The sequence below is a fragment of the Aquarana catesbeiana genome, linkage group LG09 (genome assembly GCF_042186555.1).
Source record: "Aquarana catesbeiana isolate 2022-GZ linkage group LG09, ASM4218655v1, whole genome shotgun sequence".
NCBI classification, from domain to species: Eukaryota; Metazoa; Chordata; class Amphibia; order Anura; family Ranidae; genus Aquarana; species Aquarana catesbeiana.
Genome location: NC_133332.1, coordinates 182,308,481 through 182,324,615, shown reverse-complemented (window position 1 = coordinate 182,324,615; position 16,135 = coordinate 182,308,481). Strand labels below are relative to the sequence as shown.

The 16,135-nt window shown below is 43.0% G+C and overlaps 1 protein-coding gene across 8 annotated transcripts in view; it reads left to right on the top strand.

The window, feature by feature from the left end:
- The window catches only part of XIAP (X-linked inhibitor of apoptosis), an 86,676-nt gene that overhangs the window by 32,224 nt on the left and 38,317 nt on the right, over positions 1 to 16,135 (top strand). For 6 of the 8 annotated variants that reach the window (XM_073599430.1, XM_073599429.1, XM_073599426.1 and 3 more), the window contains exon 2: positions 7,535 to 8,440. In XM_073599430.1, coding sequence (XP_073455531.1) covers positions 7,558 to 8,440 — 883 coding nt within the window. In that variant the 5' untranslated portion in view covers positions 7,535 to 7,557. The other 2 variants (XM_073599428.1, XM_073599427.1) reach the window with 2 other exon arrangements.

Here is a 16,135-nt window from a genome sequence, read left to right as displayed (position 1 = left end):
TGTCAGCACTGACATCTGATCACAGGTCCTTCCTCCTCTACTCCATTGGTAAAGGACTAGCCTTACTGCTGCACTGAATGGTTGTCATGCAATAGTTCTCCGAGCCCAGGCTGTGTATAGATGCATCCCAGGGAGGGGGTACATGATGGCCTGGGCTAAGAGCACGTAGGTTGACTGACACTGGTCACCATTCAGCCTGGAAGAAGCAAGCCATCAAGTAGAGGAAAAGAAGTACTGCAGAGGACAGCTCTGGAATGGAGGTGAGTATTACAACAAAAGGCAATTTATCACTTTATTCTTTTAATGGGCTTTTTTTTTGGCTGGTGTTCTTTTTTAGTGAACTTCTCACTACTCCACTGCAGGACAAAGCGTCAATCACTTTATAGCCTGTGGGCTCTGTTACGAATACTTACTTTCCCTATATTCCCTTGCTGCCCCGTTTACTTGCTGCTAAAGCCCCAAGAAGAACGCCTTTTGTGTCAGTCAGTTCTAGAGCTTACACAGGACTAAGGACCTTCCCCTGCTCCCATGTGATAGTGCTGGAGCCTGGTGATTGGCTGCTCAGGTAATTTATATTGGAAGGAAGGGGCAGAGGTCACATACTGAACCATATTTCCAATGACCCTGGCTGGCAGATGCAGCATTGTTGGGGAGGTATTAATAGAAAAGGGGGGCATTTTTTCTTTGTGTCCATGGTCCATATGCTTTTCCTTTGTGTCCATGGTCTATTGGAAAAGCACTGCAATACAGAGCTGTGGGTCTGCGGGAAAATGCTGGAACGGAGATGAGTCCTGCTGATTTTTTTATTTTAAGCGCTAAGTGGCTCCTTTTAGTTTTGGAGCTGGGCTTAAAGGCTAAGTTCTCCTTTTGTTCACTTTTTTTTTCTAAATCCCAGCTCCCCTATGTACCCATAAAGCATTATTATACTTCTTTTGCAAAAATCTAACAACTTTCCGTTTATTCTCCGTACGCTTCTCTCACTGTCTTTATGGATGTTTAAACGCACTGCTTGATTACTTCTGCCTTACTTGCTGGACAGACTTTAGGTCTTGACACAGGAAGGAGTTGACCAGCTGAGGGTAGATGATGCAGGGTGTGTGCTAATGAGATGAGCTGGTCAACTCCTTCCTTTGTCATGACCTAAAGTCTGTCCAGGAAGTAAGGCAGAAGTAATCGAGCAGTGTTTTTAACCACGTCCGTAACGTGCAAATTCTGACACTCCTCTCATCAAAATCATATTTTTTTTGCTAGAAAATTACTCAAAACCCCCAAACATTATATGTGTTTGTTTAGAAGACACCCTGGGGGCCAAAATGGCGGTCATTGGAACTTTTTATGTCACACAGTATTTGCACGGTAATTTTTCAAACGCAATTTTTTGGGAATTTTTTTTTTCATGAATAAAAAGAAAACAGTAAAGTTAGCCAATTTTTTTGTATAATGGGACATATGATGTTACGCCGAGTAAATAGATACCTCACATGTCACGCTTTAAATTGCGCGCACTCGTGGTATGGCAAACTTCGGTACTTCAAAATTTCCGTAGGCAACAGTTTAAATTTTTTTTATAGGTTACCTGTTTAGAGTTACAGAGGAGGTCTAGAGCTAAAATTATTGCTCTCGCTCTAACGTTAACGGTGATACCTCACATGTGTGGTTTGGAGATCGTTTACATATGCGGGCCTGACTTGCGTATGCATTCACTTCTGCGTGCGAGCTTGCAGGGACAGGGGCACTTTAAATTTTTTTTTTTTTTACACTTTCCCTTTAACAATTTTTTTGATCACTTTTATTCCTATTACAAGAAATGTACACATCCCTTGTAATAGGAATGGTGTGCGAAGGGTCCTCTTTATGGAGAGATGTGGGATCTATAAGACCACACATCTCTCCTCCAGGCTGAAAAGCATCAGATCAAAAAAAAATTTGACGATCTGATGCTTTTCTAGCCAAGATCTCAGCTTTGTTTACTTGTGCGGCCTGGATGTTACATCAAAACGTTGCGCCCAGCCCTTTCCAGGATCATGTGAAAAAAAGGAATTGGTGGGGAGCGCTAAAGTGACGTATTGATCCTAAAAAATGAAAAACAATAAATTTGGAATTAAATGATAATTTGATATAGTGAAAAACCACTGCACACCAGCCTACCTAAATGGAATCAAAACATCAATACTGTGTAATGAATATTGTGCCTAAAATGGTAACCAGTGTTTATACAGACAATGTGCTTCAATTCCCAAAAAGAAATGACATAATGGTCATATGTATCCCATAATGTATCATAAAACATAACATGTGAATCACACATATAACGTATATCCATAAAAGTCCATATGTGAAATTGATCTTGTTTCTGAATCTTGTAATCAAACGGACAGTGGAACCCCTTCACCGCCTAGGGATATCCCAAAAGTGCTCATGAAATGGGTGTCAGCCTACCAGATGTAGTTGACCTAATTAATGAAAAAAAGGTCAAATCGGCTTTAGCAAGATTATGCTTGCTGCAATGGAGAAATCTGTAGGCCGGACTCCTGCCCTCACACCATAAGATCTCACGAATGGGATATGAAACAAATGTAGAATTAACCAAAAATAGTGTAACCCTGTTTATTTTAAAAAAAAGTTAAAAACAAACATAGCCAAGTGGCTGCTTACATGGATGGTGCCCGGCACTGAGGCTGGAAAGCGTAGCGTGTCAATGGATGTCCCGCGTTGGATACTGTGTCAGTATTATTATGGGACATTATGGGATACATATGACCATTATGTCATTTCTTTTTGGGAATTGAAACATATTGTCTGTATAAACACTGGTTACTGTATATTCATTACACAGTATTGATGTTTTGGTTCCATTTAGGTAGGCTGGTGTGCAGTGTTTTTTCACTACGGTATATCAAATTATCATTTAATTCCAAATTTATTGTTTTTCATTTTTTAGGATCAATACGTCACTTTAGCGCTCCCCATCAATTCTTTTTTTTCACATGTGCACTAGTGATTCATCACTTAGTTTGGGTTTAGCTGCTATTTATACTTTTTTCTTCCTTAGATTTTTATATTTTGGATTTTTCACACATATTTTAGGCGCGGGATTTATTAATTTTATACACTTTCAAGGATCATAGAGATTGCTGGGAACCACCTGCCATTTGGAAATCTCTATGGCTCTCTTCCGGTGCCGACTGATTCGTTCTCCGTGCCCCCAACCGCACAGGGGGTGTCCCCTCCCGTCTCCGCTAGGATTGATCAAGCGGCTGATTGATTTAGCCACTATGATCGTTCTTATTGATCGGAATAGCCGGTTCTAAAAAAAACGATATCTGGATGATGCCTGTAGCTGCCGGCATCATTCACATATCTCCACTGAAAGCCAAGGACGTTGAATGACGGCCTGCGGCATGGAAGTGGTTAAACATCCATAAAGACCGTGAGGTAAACGTGTGTAGAATAAATGGAAACCTGTTTTTATTTTTGCAAAAGAAGTTCATTAATGCTATATTGGTACAATGGAGAGCTGGAATTTTCGAGAAAAAAAAAAAAAAGGTGAACTTATCCTTTAAATATTCCTCTTCTGCGTAGCTATGGGCGTGATCATGAGATAGTCATAGCATACGAGTGTCACACACCCAGGAAGGGAGGCAGGCTAAATCAATCTCTCACACCTGTAGGAATGTCTCTGTGCACATTGTTTCTCTCTCTATACAAGGAATGTGGACAAAGGTAAAGTACATGGATCACACGTAGTGTGCTGGAGAGCCCCGTGATTTCCCCGTGGATATCTTCTTTAAGTACAAGGCGGGCTGTGCAATGACCTCTTCTAGGACTGCCTGTCTCATACACCAGTCACTGGGACCTGGCATGGTGAGTGTGATCTGCTGGCAGTGCCATCCATGAAGCACAGTACTTAATGATTATATAGCTTGTATTTTTGTACTCCTAGAAGAATACGCGTGTGGGAGCTGGATGGTTCAAGCAGGGGAGAGGTCATGTAGTGAGATTGGATGAATCAGGCTGGACAATACGTTGGTACTGGGACAACTCCCCTTTCTGTCACATAGTTATGGTTTTCCATTTGATTACATTTTGTATAGGTATCATCAATTAATTTCTCATAACAGGCTAAACTTCATTTCCATCTATCCTCTATCAAAGGCACCTCTTGATTTCTACCCGTTGTTCGTGTTCTTGTACAGGCTCTGGTAACTTTATCACAGAAAATAGTTAAAATTTCTCATTTTATTTAGAAATATTTAAATTTTCTGCAACAATTCTATGCAAATTAAAGGTAAAATAATATAAATCTCATAGTTAAAATAATGCTAAAGCTTTTTTTTTTTGTTTCATTGAAATAAAAAAGAGGTCTATACTTGCCTGCTCTGTGTGATATTGCACACAGTGGTCCCTTACCTCCTCTTTAGTGGTTCCCTGCTGGCTCTGTCTACATTTTCTTCCTGTGGGTATCTGCATAGCAAGCCTTGTGGATGTGCTCCCAAGCCAGACTGCGTGTGTCTATGGCCATGCCCCCCACTCCCTCCGCACAGGATTTAATGAACAGCAGCAGGAGCCGATGGCTCCCACAGCTCTCATAGCCTCCTGTGATAAGTGGCAGTGAAGGGAGAAGAGCTGCAGCCGGGCACAGCACTGGATCGATCAAATTAAACAGGTAAATGTTTAGGAGTGGGGGGTAGAAAAGTTAGCTAAACAATTTGTACGTTAATGCAGGGGATGCATTAAGGTAAAAAACATTTAGAGCGAATTCACACTGCAATAAATACAGTAAATATAAAAAAAATGTAAACAAGACCTTCTCTGCAATTCATTTAGGGGTGACTGGCATTGTGTTTTTGTTTATGTTAAACCCTACGTGGGTGTAACATATAACGTGATCCAAAAGGTGGACTGTGCCTGTAAAGACTTTTTCTAGTAAACATTTTATTACATTTTGGATGGAGTAGGAAAGAGTTGAAATCTTGTATGTCTGTCTGTCTCACTGGGGAGAATTCCCTTCACTTCTGTCCTAGAGAAACCACAGGACGTGAGGGAATTCCCCTCTTATGCCCCGTACACCCAAGCAGAATTTCCGTCAGAAAAATCTTGGATGGTTTTTCCGACGGAATTCCGCTAAGCTTGGCTTGCATACACACGGTCACACAATATTCCTCTGAACTTTCGACCGTCAAGAACGCGGTGACGTACAACACTACGACGAGCCAAGAAAATGAACTTCAGTGCTTCCGAGCATGCGTTGTTTTTTGCGCGTTAAAATTGCATACAGACGAACGGAATTTCGGATAGGAACTTTTTTCGATGGGAAAATGGAAAACCTGCTCTCAATCTTTTGCTGGCGGGGATTCCGCCAGCAAAAGTACGATGGAGCATACACACGGTCGGAATTTCTAACCAAAAGCTCACATCTGACTTTTGCTGGCAGAGTTTTCCGATCGTGTGTACGGGGCATTAGAATTTGTGTTGTCATTGGAAGATTTCCACTACTGGCCTGGTGACATTCATTACATGTTTGCTTTTTTTTTTTTCCTTTTCAGTTTTAGTAGCAATGATCACAGGACAGATAGGGAAGTTTCCCTGACAGGGTGGCTATAAAGATAAGGTACTGTCTGGATCCCTTCAAATTATTTTTAGTAAGTTGCAGGCAAAGGTAGGAGAATCTTTGCCAAAGACTCAATTTTTTTTTAAGAAATTGATTTCGCAAGTTATTATAAATGAAAAAATTGGCGCTAGGTTCACCTCAATAAAGTGATTCCCAATCTAATATAATGCTAATGTAGCACATATGTGTGTCTAAATATCAAAAAAGTGTGTATATATAGTGATAACCAATATAAACAAATAAAAGGAAATAAATGCACAATTTACATGCATGAGTGAAAATCAAAAAGTCCATGCAAATTGAATATTAGATATTTCACACAGAGTTCATTAAGTGCTCTTCTTTAAACACTTTAAACTTTGCCTTCCACCAATTGTGACTGTGAATCAATTCATTGGAACCGCACTCACCACAAGAATATGCCTTGCACTCTCATGCTTGGCATATGCGCTTTGTTAACACCCCACCAGGGTTAAACAGGCTGAGTGAAATTCCTCGATCTCCAGCAGTGTTTCAAAAAAGATACCTCTCCAGGGCATATATGTGATACCATAAAATACTTTACTAAAACACATACTCACATAGGAATTACCCAGATATGCCCTTTTTTTTATTGGAATCGTGTGAGTGGGGTGTTAACAAAGCGCATATGCCGAGCATGAGAGTGCAAGGCATATTCTTGTGGTGAGTGCGGTTCCAATGGATTGATTCACAGTCACAATTGGTGGAAGGCAAAGTTTAAAGTGTTTAAAGAAGAGCACTTAATGAACTCTGTGTGAAATATCTAATATTCAATTTGCATGGACTTTTTGATTTTCACTCATGCATGTAAATTGTGCATTTATTTCCTTTTATTTGTTTATATTGCTTATCACTATATATACACTTTTTTGATATTTAGATTTTGGTTTTAATTATTTGGATTTTTGGATGGACACTAGAGCTGCACAATTAATCGTTAAAAAATTGTGATCTCGATTCACCTCCCCTGACGATCTCTCCTGCTGAGTTTGCCGATTCTTTCATAAAAACAAGTGGAGAGATTATCTGCTCACTCAGCTGTCAAAAGAAAACATCCAGGCAGTCTGCCAAGTTTAGAACTTGTATATAACTTCCTTCTTAGATCAAAGGGATAAACTTCTCTGTGTAAACAAATAACCTGGGCAATCTGCCAAGTTTTAAACAACTGTAAATGCAGGAAGTTTAACCACTTAAAGTCTAAATCTTTTTCTGACACTTCTTTCTTAAGCTAAAATCAATATTTTCTGCTAAAAAAAAATTACTTGGCACCCCCAAACATTAGAGATTGTTTTATATATATATATATATATATATATATATATATATATATGTGTATAAAATATATATTTTTTTTTAGCGGAGACCCTAGGGAATAAAATGGCAATTGCTGCAATATTTTATGTCACACTGTATTTGCCCAGCGGTCTTTCAAATGCAGTTTTTTGGGAAAAAATACACTTCAATAAATAAAAATAAAAAAACGAAACAGTAAAGTTAGCACAATTTTTTTTGTTTTAATGTGAAAGATGATGTTACGCCGCGAGAATCATGAGAGAATTGTGATCTATCCTCTAAGCAAAAAAATCGTGATTCTCATTTTAGCCAGAATCGTGCAGCTCTAATGGACACACATATGTGCTACATTAGCATTATATTAGATTGGGAATCACTTTATTGAGGTGAACCTAGCGCCAATATTTTTTCATTAAAATAATTTTTTCAGGTTTATTTTACTTTTAGTTGGCAGCTTTTAGGGATATTTATATATAAGAGCGCAGTGGGGTTAAGAACAGGTTGGGTGCACGGAACTTGTCTACCGTTTGTATAAAGCCATTATAAATGAGTATGTTATTTACATAAAATCTGAGTTTTCCTCTGTAATTAGAGGCTTTCTCTCTTTAGGTAATCCCTTCCTTGCATTGGAAATGACATGTAACTGTCCTAAAGCTCCAGATGCTGCTTGCAACATGGAAGTGGACAAGGACTATTCCAAGGAGGCCATTCGAATGGAATCTTATGCCAAGTTTCCCAGTAGCTGTCCAATCTGTGCACCAACCCTGGCACGTGCTGGCTTCTATTACACTGGAATCCAAGATCGAGTAGAATGCTTCAGCTGTAGAGCAGTTGCTGAAGGCTGGCAGCACGGAGACTCCGCCATTGGCAGGCATCGGAAAATCTCCCCAAATTGCAAGTTCATTAATGCTTATAGTTCGAGAAGTGAATTAATTCAAACCCAAGAACCCACAATTCAGAATTTAAATCCCCACTTGGCAATGAACTGTGCATCCAGTGATATTAACCACAAATTAGACTCTGAGACGCAAGCTGACTCTGAGATGCAAGCTGATTTCTTATTAAGAACAGGAAGAGTTGTTGACGAGTCTGAACCCAAATACCCTAAATTTTTAAGTATGAGTAGTGAAGAAGCAAGACTAAAAACATTTCAGAACTGGCCAAGTTATGTTCGTGTTACACCAAAGGATTTGGCAAATGCAGGACTTTTTTACACCGGTAGTAATGACCAAGTCAAGTGTTTCTGTTGTGGTGGAAAGCTGATGAACTGGGAACCTGGGGACATAGCATGGAATGAACATCGTAGACATTTTCCAGACTGCTTCTTTGTTCTGGGTAGGGATGTTGGGAATGTAGCTCTTGAATCCAGCAGTATACCCTACAGTACAAGAAGAGGTTCTGAGGTTCCTGATCATCCAGCAATGAGTCAGTACAAAGCTCGACTTGACAGCTTTGCTAACTGGACTTATCCCATCAACAAGGAGATACTCTCGAAAGCTGGATTTTATAGCACTGGTAAGAAAATATATTTCAGTGACAGAATGATTATTACTGTGTTTATAAAAATGTTGACTATAAATAGAGATTCCTAAGGCTTTATTCGGATGGATGGTGACACCCATTACTCTAAAGTTCATTGACAGGCACAGCTTTTCTTCATTCTTGACCATAGGGTTTATAGCGCTACCTACAGGATTAGGACACTAGGCAGAAAAAGAATACAGTGCCACCCAGGGGCGTAACTAGAAATAGCAGGGCCCCATAGCAAAATGTTGTATGGGGCCCCCCTGCAAACAGCCCCCCCCCCCACAGCTGCCCTAGTGTCAATGCAGCATGACCTGTGCCACATACAGCGTGACCTGTGCTCAATACAGCGTGACCTGTGCTCAATGCAGCGTGACCTGTGCTCAATGCAGCATGACCTGTGCCCAATACAGCGTGACCTCTGCCCCATACAGCGTGACCTGTGCCCAATACAGCCTGGTCTGCCTGTGCCCCATACAGCCCCACCTATGCAGAGGAAGAGGCAAGCCACCCGGATCAGCAGAGAGCGGGATTGCACGCTGTAATAGCTTTCATTTGAATTTCCCGTCTTCCCGGGGGTCATCCTCACATAGCCCCACCTCTTGGCCCGACGCCTTTGGTGACGTCGCATGTCCCGCATTGGATCGGCGTTCTGTCTATCAAAGGCACCGGGCCAAAAGGTGGAGCTATGTGACGTGAGCCCCGGGAACACTGGAAGTTCTAATGAAAGCAATTACATCGGGCAATTCAGCTCTCTGCTGATACGGACAGCTCGCCTCTTCCTTTCCTCTCTCTTCCCCTTGCTGGGAGACTGTGCCGGCGGTGCTCTTATCCTCACTGGGCTCCACTCGGTTGCGGGCCCCATAGCGCCCGCATGGGTCGCTACGGTGGTAGTTACGCCTCTGGTGTCACCTATAGGAAGTCCTAGCTGGTATAAGTCTGGGTTCACACTGATGCGATCACAGACATTGCATGTGATTGCTGTACACACCACATGTGAATTATGTGCGATACAAATCCAGCCATAGAAACTATTTTGCTGAAAGTGCATTTGCACCGTAGTGCAGGACCCTTTTTTTGGTCCGCACTGGAATTGGATCACCCTTATTCGGGGCAGTCAGCGAGGTAAACATCTTGCAGGGACACATGACCGGCCATCTGCAGTCCATGTGTGTCAGTGTTAGCCTGGCCGACAGCCCTCCACTTTGGTGGAGAGGAGGATCTGTTTCAGGAGCCTTAACTGGATCAGTAAGTAGAAATCCCCCCCCCACTCCCTCACCTGCATCCACCTGTCCTGCTTAGGCCCCCTGACGGACATGCTAACCCTTGGTTGTTTTGTGATGGTCTGCTGGTGGGGGGGGGGGGGGGGGGCACTGTTTTTCCATGTGTGTGTATCCCCCCCTTCCTTTTTTCCCTGTGGGTGGATACCAAATGACAGCAGTGGAGGACAAGAGGTGTGGGGATCGATCAAGTACCCAAGTATGTGTTTTTTTTGTTTTTTTTTTGGCTTTTCCAGCAGGGGATGCTCTGGGGTACATTCCACTGGGCCCTCTCGTAGGTGGGTAAACCATTCAGTGGGGGCTGGCAGCCTATTTAGGCCACGGCTTTGCGGCCTACTGGGTGGGCTATGACACTTATATTTATATGAATTCATTTTTACTTGGAAATTTTATGATAGCGGAACACTTTGTATACCAATCCTTTTTGTGACAAATATCTCACTGATGTGTTTGCAGCTTATATACTTTATCAGAGTTGGCACAAGCGCAGTATTTTTTGCTTTTTATGGGCTATGACGCCCACCATCTTGACTTTGGGCAATAGCCCTACCTTGCAGTCTTTTCTGCATGGGAGCCGGTGCCACCCCCTGTGGGGCAGGGCTGGAAGGGGGCGGATGCTAGGCAGGCAGTGGCGCCACCTTGGTACATTTTGGCACTCCCTTCCTGTTGTCGGCCTCTAGTTCCTGCGGCTCCTGTTATTGAGGTGGCCATCTTGTTGGTGCCCTACCAGCGGCTCGCTCTGGGGGAGCGGGTCGCATCTGACACTGAGTCTCCTCTTCCCACACCTGCTGCAAGTGGTAATTCAGGGGTTCTACTTCCTCTGTTTGTGCCCTGGGTGATCGGTGGGCAGTGCCCCCTTCCTAGGGGTCTTGTAAAAAAAAAAAGTAAAGATGGGGCTCATCTTCTCCCCTGTTATTGTGCCCTAGGGCGTCCTGTGGAGGTAGGGGAAGTGCATTAGAGGACAGACATATGTTGTGTCCTTTCTCTGGGTTGGCGGAGCTGCTGCTGTCATCTGCCAGTGAGACAGCGTGGAGCAGCCCTTCCAGTGGGGTGAGGTTCTCCGTGGCCGGGCCAGCTCCGGCACTGAGGTGATGCCAGGACATGATGAGTTGGTGACACCCTGTCGGTGTTCTCTGCCACCTTCCTTGCACTGTCCTTTGGTTAGGACAATATGGCCCCTGTCGGTGCTGCACATGTATTTTGGTGTATCTCCCCTGTGTCTCTGGACTGCTAATGTGTACCATGGTGGCAGTGGAAATGTATGATGCTTTCTGCTTATGTTTCCTGCCTAACTGTCCACAGGGGACCTCTGTGTTTACCCCCCAGGTCACAGGCCTGAATCTCTGAGTTTCCATGCACTGCCTGTTTTCACATACTTTTTTACACAGTGGGAAATGTTCCCAGGCTCTGTGGTATTTGCGGAGCTGCTGACACAGGGCCTCAAGCACATGTGTGCCTCTTAAGGGAAAATCTCCTCCTGCCCCGGGTCGATCTTCCTTCCTGCTTTGCCAGCTCTGCTGTTAATAGCCAGGTTCTGAGAGCCAGGGGATTGTTGGGCTTGAGATTGCTGCCATGCTGCAAGCCATAAATCTAATCCATGGAAGAATTATCATCGCACTTGGAAGGTATATATCTCGTGGTGTGAGGCTAAGGGTTCCCCTCCACTTGTCTTCTTGATGGCTTGGATCTTGGCCTTTCTCCAACGGGAAGCTGGACACAAGCTTGCTTGAATATCGTTAAAGGTCCAGTTTCTTGTCCTGTAAGTCTCTGTATTGGTCTCACACAGGGATAAGATGCTTCCCCATATGTGTCCTTCCTTTCTTCTGAGGTGGTATCTGATTTTCATCTGGTTGAGGATATTGTCCTAACTTCTCTGAGTCCACGTCCTTTGCACCCTAAAGAAATGACGCTGTGCCACTGTGGCTTACTTCATGTATTCGGATTCTTTGTGAGTATGGACAATCCATGTATACATACCTCCCAAGTTTTTGAAAAGGGAACAAGAAATACCTATTAGCAAAAGTATGTAGGCAAAGAACACACCCCTGCCACGCCCCCTTAAAGGAGAAATCTACAAAGAATAAAATTATTTGTTAAGCCCACAAGTACTTTTTTCTTCACTACTACTATTCCTTTATATTGGCTTTTGAAATTTACAAATGCAGCAATTTAGTAATAGGATGAAATGTTTAGTACTGAGAAACACTTTTTGAATGATGCGTTTTACATACAATTACATAGATCAGACCACAATGAGGGACAAATGAGGAGGAAAGAGGGACAGTCCCTCAAAATTAAGGACAGTTGGAAGCTATGTGTATTTGCCTCACAGCCTCCTCTGTTGCCGTTCTTTTTCTGCCTAATGTCCTAATCCTGTAGGTGGCACTATAAACCTTATGGTGAGTGAACTTGGAGAAAGGGATTTTAGGGCGAGCAACAAAATTCCTGTTTTTGCACGCCGGCCGCATTTGTTACACTGCCTGCATCCCCCTGAACTGCAAGAAGGCAGCCTATAGAAGTGGATGCAGATGCAGCGGCTGCATGGACACAGCAAAGTTTTACATACATGCAGGAGCACATGCATGTTTTCAGATGTGGGCAATGTGCATTTGGATCTGTGCACCCGCTCTTGCACGCATGTCATATTTTGACATCCAGCTGTATCCATCTGCATCTAACAAACAATAAGTCTTTACTCATACAGGTGCTGGCACCCTTCCTGACTGCAGGCTGCCTTTCCTTTGGCATCTACTTCTGCCCCAAGCTTCATGCAGGCAGCTTGTGAAGGTGGATGCATATGAAGCAGCTGCACGGACAAAGCCGCATATCAACGTTTGCATGAAAATTCTATACCAGACCCTTATCTGAGCATCCAAAAAAGGAGGAGAGGGATAAGCATGCCCCATCTCCCCCCTCTGAACCATACCAAGTTACATGCCTATGTGGGGGTACCTTGACAGGGTGTGACCTGCCCTCAGCAAAGCACCATGTCCCCATGTTGATGAGGACAAGGGCTTCTTCCTCACAAATTTGGACTGGTGGTTGTGTGGATCTGCAAGTGGGGGGCTTATTGGAATCTGTAGCAATAAAGGGGCCCTCAGATACCACCCCCTTCTTTTCTTTTATACAGTAAAAAAACAAAACACACAATCCTTTATATACAGTGCCTTGTAAAAGTATTCATACCCCTTGAAATTTTCCACATTTTGTCATGTTACAACCAAAAATGTAAATGTATTTTATGTGATAGACAAATACAAACTGGCGCATAATTGTGAAGTGGAAGGAAAATGATAAATGTTTTTCAGACTTTATTACAAATAAATATGTGAAAAGTGTGGGGTGCATTTGTATTCAGCCCCCCTGAGTCAATACTTTTGTAGAACCACCGTTTGCTACAATTACAGATGCAAGTCTTTTTTGGGTATGTCTCTACCAGCTTTGCACATCTAGAGAGTGAAATTGTTGCCCATTCTTTGCAAAATAGCTCAAGCTCTGTCAGATTGGATGGAGAGCATCTGTGAACAGCATTTTTTTTTCTAACACATGAATATGGTTTGATCTAAACCATTCCATTGTAGCTCTGGCTGTTTGTTTAGGGTCATTGTCCTGCTGGAAGGTGAACCTCTGCCCCAGTCTCAGGTCTTTTGCAGACTCTTAAAAGGTTTTCTCTAAGATTGCTAAGATTGCCCTATATTTCATCCATCTTCCCATCAACTATGACCAGCTTCCCTGTCCCTGCTGAAGAACAGCATCCCTACAACATGATGCTGCCACCACCATGTTTCACGGTGGGGATGGTGTGTTCAGGGTGATGTGCAGTGTGTCAGGAAAGGTCCCCTCCGCTGGTAATATCGATCATTTGGCATGCAGTACTGAGGTCCACCAGCAGGTGTCTCCTGGCAGTTTGGAGCTGTCAGAAGAGCTTTTTCCTGCTGGTATTTTGTCCCCTTTGGGCTACAGTACTGGTGTCCACCAGTGGAGGGATCCTGGCAGTATGGAGCAGGTATTATCCTCTGCAGGCTGCATCCTGTTACCCTGATCTTGAAACCTGATTCCTGGAACCTGTTTGTACCTGAGCCTGTCTATCCCTGCTTCCCTGGATCCTTGTCCTGCTACCCTGATCCCTTCCTTGCGCCCTGACCCTGAACCTGTGTAGCTCTGCATCTGTACCTGTACCCGATCCTGTTCCTGTCTGTTACCTGAACCCTGGACCCTGAGCCTTGTATCTGACCCGTCCCTCCTGTGATTCATCCATCCTCTCATTGTCCTGTTTGTTTCCCTTCCCCAGCTGCTGATCTCCCGTTGACGACCCTGGCCTGGCTCTGTTTATGATTTCGGTATTCCCCTTTGCTTGTATATATTTGTCTGTCACTATTTTTATTTGTGGGTTTCTGTTTGGTATTGGTTGTTGTTCACTGAGTGATATTGGAGGTGGTTGTGTTTATATTTATTCACTTATCTTTAAAAATCATTTATATTTCACTTATACACGTTTGGGTTTCCTCTGTTGCAGTCCACACAGTTCTGGTCTTATCTGGTACATGACACAGCGTTAGTTTTCTGCCACACATAGCATTTTGCTTTTAGACCAATAAATTCAATTTTGGTCTCATCTGACCAGAGCACCTTCTTCCACATGTTTGCTGTGTCCCCCACTTGGCTTCTTGCAAACTGCAAATGGGACTTCTTATGGCTTTTTTTCAACAATGGCTTTCTTCTTTCCACTCTTCCATAAAGGCCAGATTTGTGGAGTGCATGGCTAATAGTTGTCCTGTGGACAGATTCTTCCACCTGAGCTGTGGATCTCTGCAGCTCCTCCAGAGTTACCATTGGCCTCTTGGCTGCTTCTCTGATTAATGCTCTCCTTGATCTGCCTGTCAGTTTAGGTGGACGGCCATGTCTTGGTAGGTTTGCAGTTGCGCCATACTCTTTCCATTTCAGATGATAGATTGAACAGTGCTCCGTGAGATGTTCAAAGCTTGGGATATATTTTTTTTAACCTAACCCTGCTTTAAACTTCTCCACAACACTATCTCTAACTTGTCTGGTGTGTTACTTTGCCTTCATGATGCTGTTTGTTCACTAAGGTTCTCTAGCAAACCTCTGAGGGCTCCACAGAACAGCTGTATTTATACTGAGATTTGATTACACGCACATTATACACACATTTGATTACTAATTAGGTGACTTCTGATGGCAACTGGTTCCACTAGATTTTAGTTTGGGGTATCAGAGTAAAGGGGGCTGAATACAAATGCACACCAGACTTTTCAGATATTTATTTGTAAAAAAAATGTGAAAACCATTTATCACTTTCCTTCCACTTGACAAATATGTGGAAGTTTGTGTTGGCCTATCTGATAAAATCCCAATATAATACATTTACGTTTTTGGTTGTAACATGACAAAATGATTTTGAGGGGATTGAATACTTTTTCAAGGCACTGTGTATGTGTGTGTGTGTGTGTATGTATGTATATGTATGTGTGTATGTATGTATATGTGTATATATATATATATATATATAATTTGTATGTGTGTGTGTATATATATATATATATATATATATATATATATATATATATATATATAATAAAAACAAGCTCCGCAATGTACATCTACCGTCAGTCACATCATCCAGCAATGCAAGTCCACGTCAAGATGAACAACGCCTGTCCCCCGCTGAGACACCATCCGAGACACGTCTGGTTCTGTCTTTCCCCTCCCCCTGAATGACCTCTCTGGGTCCTGGCCACAAAAGTAAACAAAGGGGTGTGGTCACCTGGTTTTTGTCATTGACCAGATATTAACATGACCATATGTACTCCTTACTCATTTACGGGGGGTCGGGTATCATCTGGGGGCCCCTTTATTGTGGGGCTTCCAGATTCGGATAAGCCCCAACCCTCCCGCTGCCCACAGACCCCCTCCCTCTCACAGCTATCAGGCCAGTGTTGTGGAGAAGTAGCCATTGACCTAATCAAATTGGGGTCAAGATGCTTTGCCAGGGCCCTCCCGGCAAGGTACCCCTCTCATGTTGAGGTTACGTGACCCGGTTTGGTTCAGGAGTGGGGGGAGCACATGCTTTCAGGTTGCATGCTTGGATAAGGGCCTGCTATGGATTGTGGTGGAACGCCCAAGCATATTTTTTTTAAATGCTGTTTTTGCCCCTTTGTTTTCATTCACCTGTCTAACAACTGAATAGGCCATTGGTGCCAACTCCCTAACAATTGGTAGCCCTGAGCAGGAGCTGTCACATTTAGCAGCATGGTAATTCTGCTGCTAAATGTTTAACTTTAGCACATTTTTTTTTTTTTTTTTTTTTACACCTTACCTTACTGCAGTCTGGACCTCCTGGCTGCGGCAAAATATGCAGCAGCTGCTGCATCTGCTGCATCCAAAT